The sequence below is a fragment of the Leopardus geoffroyi genome, chromosome A1 (assembly GCF_018350155.1).
Source record: "Leopardus geoffroyi isolate Oge1 chromosome A1, O.geoffroyi_Oge1_pat1.0, whole genome shotgun sequence".
Classification (NCBI taxonomy): Eukaryota; Metazoa; Chordata; class Mammalia; order Carnivora; family Felidae; genus Leopardus; species Leopardus geoffroyi.
In genome coordinates this window covers 239,060,508-239,070,590 of record NC_059326.1, presented here as the reverse complement: position 1 = coordinate 239,070,590, position 10,083 = coordinate 239,060,508, and the positions used below count along the sequence as shown (strand labels likewise).

Sequence of the window (10,083 nt, the reverse complement as noted above, 5' to 3'; positions counted from 1 at the left end):
TGATCATTTTTGACCAGAACCTTCTCTCCCTGCTGGCTGAGCTACCATTTATCACTGGAACGGTATTATTCTATCACATGTGTTGTTACTTATGAATGGAAACCATCTTTTTCTAACCCCCAAGCTGTCATTAATGACTAGGAATCTTTCTCTGTCCACCGATTTACCACTGGAGCCTTTCCTGTCACCTGGGTCACAATTTATGACCAGAAAGTCCTTCTCTGTTACTTTCGTTACCATTTGTAACCATGAACTATCCTTCTCGACCATCTGAGGTATTTCTGACTGGAAGTGTCCCTTCCTTATCTACCGAGTCACCATGTTCAACCAGCGATCTCTTTCATCACCTATGTTTTCACACACATCAGGAATGGTCCCTTCCCTGTCACCTGACATGGCGTACGTGGAAGAAAGTACTCCTTCTGTGCCCCCTGACTTGTCCCTGATGGTTGGAACCCGTCTTCTACGTCCTGAGTTCTGCTTTGGGGACACCTGTGTCCCAGAGCCTCTGTCCTGCACACCTTGTTTTATTCTTAGTGGTTTTCTTCACTCGGCGGTGGTTTCCTGGGAAAGAGAGCGTGTGGGATGGCATCTGTGAATCCGTGGGTCCTGACCTAGTCTCTGTTGCTGGTTTGAGGCACAGACTTGTCTTTCCCGCTTCACTTTTCTTTGCAGTCACCTGGGAAGGTCACTGTGAGTGTTTCTTCCCGTGGCGTTTCCCCGCCGGACTGGCTGAGGGCTGTGCAAGGAGATGTTGCTCAGTTGTGCCGCCGAGTCGGACTTGTTCCAGAGATTTCTTTAGTCTCCCCGAGACGGTACAGAAAAGGAGGCCTGCTTTCAACCGCTGGGGTTGGGATTAGCAATTGCTCTAATGTAGTTTTGTTTTTTGTTCTTTTTGAGCTTTTCAGAAAACGAGGGCCATTTGCTGGCGCTTGCTGTCGGCTTGCCGAGGTGCCTACAGCCGGACGCCGCTGCTCCACTCGGCCCGGGTCCTGGGCACATGTGACCCCTCGCTCTCCCTGTGCTGGTGGAGGGGTGGCGGGGAGACCAGCCCAGCAGCACAAGGACCCTGCTGCGGCGTCACCGGCCGGTCCCCGAGAGACCGCATCGGCCAGCAGCTCCTCGTCCACACGTAGGCCTGTGATCCTGACTCAGGGAGTCCTGGCGGCTGGGCTGACCCGTTCGCTCCCAGTTGCCCGGAGCCGCTAAGCAGCCCTGTGAAAGGCAAAACCAGGCTGCTGGCACCTGGAATGGAGATTAGGTGACACCTTTGCTTGGAACCACCTGCAAAAGGCATGCTGGATTCGGTTCCCTGAGACGGGTGTTGGCCCTTCGCCCGGCTGGGGGGCCACCGAGGCCCAGGGAGAGGACGCACCTGTGCTCGAAGAGGCAGCGTGTGCCGGTGCGCTGCCCCTGGTCTCTGGCCTTGGCTGCTGCACGCGACTCCCATGACGAGGGCGAGGGACATCTGGAGGGGATGCCAGCCGTCGACCCCGCGGCCACCCACTCCCTCCCCCGCCCCCCTCTGGTGTGGCCACAGAGCCCGGGGAACCGGGGACAGCGTGGCCTCAGGCACAGAGCAGCCCTCACCGGCTCTCAGGTGGGGCTGCCGGCGTCCGCCTCTGCCCCACTTCTGTCCCTGCGGTGTCCCCTCCCCCGTGATTCCTTTCCCGGAGCTGGAGCCTCACTTCTCCCAGAGCTGGCCTGGTTTAGCCACCATGGTGAGTCTTTCAAACCGGACGTTATTTTACATTGATTTGTGAATTTTAAAGACCTGTGCTTAAGCCAAGCACCTGCTTTGGGCTATCTTAATTTCTCCTGCCATCCTGACCCATGTAATTTATGCCCATGTCAGCAGAACCAGCTGTGTTTGGGGCTAGAAAGAGACGAATATCAGCGACATCCTGAGTTGGCTCTGCGTGTGGAGTTGGAGCTTGCATTTGTTTCATCCGTGGGTGCTCACTCTCGTCAAGGCCACCCCAATTTCATGTTTGCACGTCACGCTTCCTCCCGGGGCCCAGGGAGCTGGACGACACAGACCCTTCCCCTGTGAGCACCTCCATCTATAGCTGTATCCACCTGTGATCTTACTCACCTGTGACCACGTCCACCTGTGACTGTCTTCACCTGTGAGCGTGTTCACCTGTGATTGGGGAAGGAACACGTTCTTTAAGTGGCTACAACAAAGTGAGCTAAAGCCAAGCACCTGGTGAGTTTTTTGTTTATTTTCCAGAGAGCGAGCGAGTAGGGGAGGGGCAGAGAGAGAGGGGGACAGAAGATCTGAAGTGGGCCCCGCACTGACAGCAGCGAGCCCGACGTGGGGCTTGAACTCACAAACAGAGAGATCGTGACCTGAGCTGAAGTGGGATGCTGAACCCCTGAGCCACCCAGGGCCCCAGGGCCTAGTTTGTCTTACCCTGGGCTTTGGGCACCTGCCGCTAACACCGTGGGTGTGGGACACGATGTAGGGGTGGGATCCTGCCCCACCCACTGGCCTATAACAGTTATTATATTTTATATATTGTTTATTATATTTACGCATTATATATTATATATATTTATATATTTTACATATTATTTATTATATTTTCTGCTGACACATGACTTCTTTTATTTCCCTTTTGGAGAACAACTGGCACTCTGGCTAGTTTTTATTTGGCCTAATTTTTGGAATGAAAGGGAGGGAGGACCTGTTGCTTAAGTGGGATGCACAGATGGGGAAACCGTGCCCACATTCTGATCGAAGAGACGGACTTTTAGCAGGAACAGTGGAGCACGACACCGGGGCCGGCCCTCTTTTTGTTCCAAAATCAACCCAGAGTTGGTGTATTTTCCAGTTTCCTCTGCTGGGAAACCGGTGGCTGCACATTTATTTAGTGTGACAAGTAAGTATGGCACCCGCCACTCAACCTCAGCGGGTGGCGAGCTGTCGGTTGTGTGTGGGTAACGACCCTGTCTCGTCACCGTGAGAAATTGGAGTTGACGCCTGGTTTGCTCGGCACAAGCCCGTTCGTCGCCTAGAACCTTAGGCAGTCAGTGCTCCCAGACCCTCAGGGACAGACCAGGGGTCCTGGGATCTGTGCACATCCCGACGGTCCGGCCTAGTCTGACCCCCGTCTCACCCCCACCAGCCCGTCTGGCCCCCATCTGGCCCCTGTCTGACCCCTGTCCCCATCTGACCCCACCTGGCCCCCACTTGATCCCTCAGCCCCCGTCTCACCCCCACCAGCCTCTGTATGGCCCCTATCTGGCGCCTGCTTAACCCCTGTCTGACCCCCACCAGCCCCCGGATGGCCCCTATCTGACCCCCGTCTGGTCTCCGTCTGACCCCCATCTGACCCATGTCTGACCCCTGTATGGCCCCATCTGGCCCCCCTCTGGCTGGTGCGGCGAGTCTCTGTTCCTGAGGCTCAGCCCAAATGCATCATCCAAACGAGGGGACAGTGGCCTCGAGGATGGTCACAATGGGATATTTCAGAAAGAACACCCTAACATGCCTGGGCTCCTTGCCGACCATGTCCTCTCTTTGTGTCCTTTTATTCCCCACACGAACCCCACTCACATACCTCCGTGTCGTCTCCTGCTAGTGAGTGACAGACATGGAGTGACCCAGCGAGGGTCTCAGGCCAGTGGGGGGCGCAGCCCACGGAGCGGGGCCTCTTTGCCCATGCCAGCCACCCTCTGGCCGCGACCCTCGAAACCTCCGGTTCCCAGCCAGCATTTCCAGTGTCCCTTGCGCTGAGGAGTTTTGAGCGACAACGGAAGGAACGGCACCCTTTCCTGTCCCCTCTCCGGGCAGACGTGTCTAAAGCCTCCCCCGGAGGAGGTGTCCAGCCCTACTCCGTGTCCAAGTCCGGTGTCTGCTCCGCCTTCCACTTCCACACGTGTCCCTGTGTCTTTCCTCCCTTCGACTCTGTGCCGTCCCCTGCCTCGAGTGCATTTCCGTGGGCTGGTCTGCAAGTTCTTTGTCCTTCCTGTTGCCCTGACTCTTCCTGCCGACTCTGAACTTGTCACCGCCTGTGCCCCCTCCCACCACGCGCTCTCAGACAGGGGCTCTGTGACCCCGAACGTGGGGCGCAGAGACATGGCCGCCTGAGCACCCCTCCTGGTCATCTGGACCTCCTCGCTGGTCTGTGCCCTCAGACTTTAGGATGGTGGCCGCAGGCGGGGACAGTCTCGTCATTCTGTAATTCTGGAAACTCTGAACTTGTTTTCCATTTGCTGGTCTGCTCTCTCCCGTGGCCCCAGGTGTGGGCGCCGACTCGCCCCCACACACCCCATGGCTGTGAGTGCTCCCCTGGGCCCCGTCCCTCCCAGGTGCCGCCTCCACGGCCTCCAGGTGCCCCTGGCCCGCGTCGCACTCTGTATTCCAGCCACCGTGTGTTTTGTTTTCTCCCGATGTGTCCCACTCGTTCTCCGTAGCCACTCTCCCTTGTCTCGGAGCTTGGTTACTGTCCTCGTCACGCTCTTAATCGTCAGCTTGGAAGCTTCCCTTCGACAAGTGCTCCAGCGGCCGCTTGGGGGTGACGCCTCCTGGAGTCCAGACATTTTTGCCTTTTGTTCGAAGTCTCCGTTTGTTCAGGTTCATTCGCCTGCTTAGGGTTTTCTCTGCTGCTCGTGCTGAGGTCATGACGCCTCCATCTATCCATCACCAAGATGCCCCTCAGGGATTTGAGGCCAGAAAGTGGTGGGGGGGGCGGGGGAGGGAGGACAGCATGGCTGGTGCCTGAGGCAGGGGTCATCTGAGGACGTGGGCCACGTAGCCTCATCAGCCTGCAGGGAAGTGGGGTGGGCCCGGTCCCGCCCGAGCGCCCCAGGCCACCGGCAAGACCGCTGGCCTGCAAGGCTGCATTGGGGCCCAGACGTTAAGCATTAAGCCACTTGGCCCCAGGCCTGCTTCCACATGGGGCTGTCAGGGCGGGTGTGACTGTGTCTGGCGGCCCGTGATTCAGTGATTCATCACAGGGAGAGACCGGGCAGACCGACTCGGAGCTTTAAGTCAAGTGCAACCACAGGGAGCGCCTCCGGTGGCACTCCAGCGCTCTCCTGTACAGTGGGGAGGATGCCTGCCGGGGGGGGGGGGGGGCGCCTGAAGGGGGAGCAGGGGGGGGGTGGAGGGCACCTGAGCGGGGAGCGGGGGTAAGCAGCCAGTGCACGCACCCACCTCGCCTACTTAGCACCAGTGCTCGCTTGGGGAGACATGCTGTTTGGAGGCCATAAGCACAGCAGACACAGACCCGACCGGGAGCGCGTGCACCTGAGCGTGCCTCCGCATGACCCTGGACGTGACCTTGCTCTGTCCACGTATCGTGGAAATTGTTTTAATGGAAATGGTTCCTGCGTCAATTGTATGCTCTTACATACAATTGAACATACAATTGAACCTCTGAACCAAGGCTGCAAGAGGGCCCTTCAGACTAGACGCCCTCCACCTCCTGGGAGGCTCGCACACGGACGTGGACATGGACAGACACACAGACAGATACAGGCACAGACAGACGCACGTAGAAACGGACACAGAGACATGGACAGACTGACGGACACACACGAACAGACACAGGCCTACTGCCATGTCTCCCCAGGCTCCTCTGGTCGTGGTTTCCCGTCCCCGTTGTCCTCAAGGAGGGCTCTGGGACGTGTGCGAGGTCCCTCCGGGAAGGCCTGGAGCCACGGGCTCGGGAGGTGAGCTGGGGTCCCCATCCTGGCTTCTGGAGGGAAGCTGGCACGTTCGTCCGACGGCTCCTCATGCGTCCTCCCCGCCTCCCCTTCTCCAGCTGGAGTAGGATTTGCTGAGGTGTCTGTCTGGGGGGGTTCATTCTGCTGGTGGTGCCCCGAGCTTCCTGGTTTGCGGTTTGAGTCTCATTAACTCTGGAAGATTCCAGGCACTTTCACGGCAAATGGGTCCTCTGCCTTCTTCCCTCCTCCTCCTGGAATTCTTAGCTGCGCGTGTGGGGTCCATGGTGTCCTGGGGCTTCCCTGCTCCAGGCCACCGATTCCGTCCACTTTTCCCACTGGAGCCCCTCACACGCTCATCACTGGCATCTTAAATCCCAGGCCCCAGGGGCACCTGGGGGGCTCCATCAGTTCAATGTCCGGCTCTTGATTCTGGCTCGGGTCACGATCTCACGGTTCGTGGGATGGATCCCCGAGTAGGGCTCTGCACTGACAGATCGGAGCCTGCTTGGGATTCTCTCTCTCTCCCTCTCTCTGCCAAACTGTTAAAAACCGAAAGTGATAAAAAGGGAATCCCAGTCCCCAAATTCTAGAATCCCTGCTGTGTCTCGTAGAGTCTCTTGTGGTGGTGGCGTTTCCCAGATGGCGGTGTGTCTTGTGGCTCACGTTGAAAGCCGGACGCTTGTGCGGGGTAAGTGGCACCGAGCGAGGAAGGCCTTTCTGATGGGCTTTGTGTTCTCTTGGCCAGAGACAGGCTGCGCTTGCCGGTGGCCTCGGCACCAGGGCTCAGAGGCCGTGTCGTCTCCCCTTCTGGCTCTGGGCGTCCCTGGACACCCTCCCTCGGCAGCATCTGTGTCTTCAGGCGGCCACACGTGCGGGACGGAGCGTCTGGGACCTTTCCTCCAGGGCACAGCGTCCCACGCTCAGCCCAGGCCTGCCCTGATGGGGACCAGTCCCCGTGGGGACCGAGCCCTCCTCTCGGGTGGAGGTGTCTGCATCCTCACCAGGAGAACCTGGTGTGGTTCCTGGAGGCAAAACCGTGAAGATGTGGAGTCTGTCCTTGCTCAGCCTTCGTCAACTCGTGAAAATGACCGTTAGGTGTTTCTGCCAGTTTCTGGGTGCCAGTGACCCTCTGTCTCCGTAGACTCAAAGTGGCTGTTTCCCTGTGACCTCAGTCCTCTGGTGTGGACGAGGACAGCGTGAGGACCATCCTTCTCACAGGGTCCAGGACGCGGGATCCCCCCCCCCCCACCACCCCTGTCTGGGGAGAAGCTGGGGTGGTTCTGCCGTTACCTGGGGGCCAGAGACTTTGCTCCCAAAGGACAGGCTGGTCCTACCTTCTGTGCCCGCCCTATCCTGTGGTGACCCTTCTACCTCCTGTCCCCCTCGCGGCTTCCCCTCCAACTGCAGGTGGGGCTGGAGGGCACACAGGTTTTCAGGCACGTCAGGGGCTCGGTCCCCAGGAGACGTGCAGGGACCTGAGGTGTCCTTCCCTCTCCCAATACCCCCCTGCCCCTGGGCCCCACACATCCTGCAACCCAGGGCCATATAGGACAGACGTGGGCTGACTTGGGCAAGGCAGCACCTGACTGACATGGCAAGTCTGGGCCTGGGTGTCCAGCTGGTGGCCGCCAACCGCCGGGCCTGTGGGGCCCCTGAAACCTGCCCTCCGCAGACATGTGGAAGGACACAGCGCAGGGCAAGGGACACAGAGCATCTTGGCAACAACTTTACATTTCGGTTACATTTCGGCCAAAATTATATCTGGGGTACGTTGGTTTAAATGGCATATTATTAAAGCTAACGACATCTGTTTCTTTTGGGGCTTTTATTTATTTATTTTTATGTTTATTTTTGAGAGAAAGAGAGGGAGACAGAGCGCCAGCAGGGGAGGGGCAGAGAGAGAGAGAGGGAGACACAGAGTGAGAAGCAGGCTCCGGGCTCTGACCTGTTAGCACAGAGCCCGACGTGGGTCTTGAACTCCTGGACCATGAGATCATGACCTGAGCTGAAGTCGGACGCTCAACCGAGCCACCCAGGCGCTCGTTTTTGTTTTTGTTTTTTGTTTTTGTTTTTGTTTTAATGTGACTATTAGAAAATCTAGTTTTATAGATGTCTTGTGGTGCATTCTCTTGGATGGGCTAGTCCTGACAGAACCATCTGGGTGATGAATCCTTGCGCCTTTGATTTACGAATAAAGTTTTTGGAGGAAGATAGTGCAAAGGACTTTGCTAATTTTGTGGTCCTGCCTGGAAAGGCTCATGGTACCGGTTCACTAAATTATCAACATTACAGTCTTAGGTAAGAAGTGGCACACAGAGGCAGCCTGGGCCCACGGGTGGGCGGACACGCGCACACACGCCCAGGTGCAGGCGGAGAAGCAGAGGGTCCACGCTGCGGGGACACAGTGAGGCCTCCCCGAGAGCCGACCCCGTGGCCAGGGGCCGCCCCCAAGCCCTGCACGCCGCTCGCGGTGGGTGGGGGAGAAGGCCCACGGCCCCACTAGGGGGTCCCCTCCCAAGGCCCTAGGAAGACGGACACTGGACGGGCTGTCGGCCCTGGAGGCCCTGGGGGCCGCCCTTGCGGGACACCCTGTTGGGTGAAGGCTGGCACGTCCCGGAGAGCAGCGCGCCCGTCTTGCTGGCTCACGGGTTTGTGTTCGTGGGTTCGCACATGGTGTGGCAGACCCGGGCATCAAAAAGCATACTTTTTGGGGCACCTGGGTGGCTCGGTCGGCTAAGCGTCCAACCCTTGATATCAGTTCAGGTCACGATCTCATGGTTGTGAGATCGAGCCCCACGTTGGGCTCTGTGCTGACGGCACGGAGCCTGCTTGGGGTTCTGTCTCTCCCTCTGCCCCTCCCCTGCTGTGTGTGCTTGTGCTCTCTCTCTCCCCCCCCCCCCACACACACACTCTCTCTCTCTCTCAAAACAAATAAACTTGAAAAAAATAAAGAAACACCCTTGTGCAGGGAGCAGAGGCCCACCTCTCCAGAGTACGTCTAAGACAGAAACACCAACCGCACAGCAAACGGACTCAAGCTAACCTGCTCCTGACGGTTAGCTGGATCCATGGAGTGAGGGGAGCAGGCAGGCCAGGCCCCCAGACCGGTGCTCCTCACAGAGAGGAGAGGCTGGCCGCACTCCCTCCTGGACTCGTACAGCTGCTCGGGGCCAGGCCCTGGCGGAGCTACCTGCGCTGGGGGGGGGGGGGGGGGGGGGGGGCAGACGGCAGTGAGCACGGCCACCGCCCGTCCGGAGGCGGCTTGGTGTGGTGTGCCACGGGCCCCAGTGGGGGCTGCCCTGCCGGCTGCCTGGGAGGGTGCCGGCGGCTGGGGCCTCTGCCGGGCGGCTCCGGGGGCTGGAGCGGTGCAGGCCTGGCGGCGCGAGGCCGTGCTGGGGTGCAGTGGGTGCAGGGCAGGCCGCCGTGTAGACACGGGTGGAGGGAGGAGCACGTGGGCTGGCGTGTTTGTTTCCTCTGTCCTGAGGCCGTCGGAGGGCTCGGGCCTTAGGGACCGCGATGAGCCCAGCCCCACGGCGCAGGGGGGAGATTGGAGAGCGCCCGGACCCCCTGGCCCGGCCCCACCCAGCGAGTGGTCCACTGCCTGCTCCCCAGGAGCACCCGAGGCCCCGGCCCGCTGGGGTGCCCACCACCCTGAGATCCACCTCCCCGCGACTTGCCCCACAGAGAAGGGGACGCTCCGATCAACGGGGAAGTAGCCCCATCTCTCCACGGTCAACGGGGGCCGGTGACACACGCAGGCTGCGGAGGCCGGCCGAGGGTATCAGGAGGTAAGGGGTACAGTCGTCACAACCCGCGCTGGGTCTCTCCGCTAGGGGCGCCGGGAGCACAGGCAGCTCCGGCCTCCGGCCTCTGAGGGCCCTACGGGCAGCCCGCGTGTAGTCAGAGGGGCGGGAATGGAGTCTGGGGACGGTACATTACTTTTCCCGAGGACGGGCCCAACAGAAGGAAGAGAAACGGTTTTCTGGGGCCACGGGTCCGGTTCCGCACCTGTGGGTACGCACCGCAGGGAGGTGACTTCACTACAGGAGGCGGGAGCCACGCTGGTCCACGCGAGGCTCTGCTGGCTCTTCAGGGTCTGGAAGAAAGCGCCCCGGCAGCTCGAGGGGCAGCTCCCGCCGAGCCTCGGTCTGGTCCGCTCCTCCCTCTCCCTGTGACGATACCGCTGTTCGTACCACGACCCCAAGCAAGAAGTCGCTTGGTTTTTGCTGACTTCGGTGTCCGTAGGGAGTGACACTGCCTGTGTCCCGACTTGCCCCTGGCGGCCGTCGTTACCGATGAGGCTGGACGGCGTGTGCTCCCGGGCCCTTGGTGTTTTCCTCATTGACGGCTCGGCGTCCTTGACGTCATCTGAACGTGAGCGCTTCGTCCCGGCCCCACGCCTGGTCT

The 10,083-nt window shown here is 59.5% G+C and overlaps 1 protein-coding gene across 1 annotated transcript; it reads left to right on the top strand.

Annotated features, from left to right (window-relative positions):
- Positions 1 to 5,115: 5,115 nt before the first annotated feature.
- LOC123579332 lies at positions 5,116 to 7,577 on the top strand. Its single transcript, XM_045443209.1, has 2 exons — positions 5,116 to 5,682; positions 6,288 to 7,577. Exons 1-2 carry the CDS (start codon positions 5,201 to 5,203, stop codon positions 6,769 to 6,771), a joined length of 966 nt encoding a protein of 321 aa, XP_045299165.1. The 5' UTR covers positions 5,116 to 5,200; the 3' UTR covers positions 6,772 to 7,577.
- The last annotated feature ends 2,506 nt before the right edge of the window (positions 7,578 to 10,083 follow it).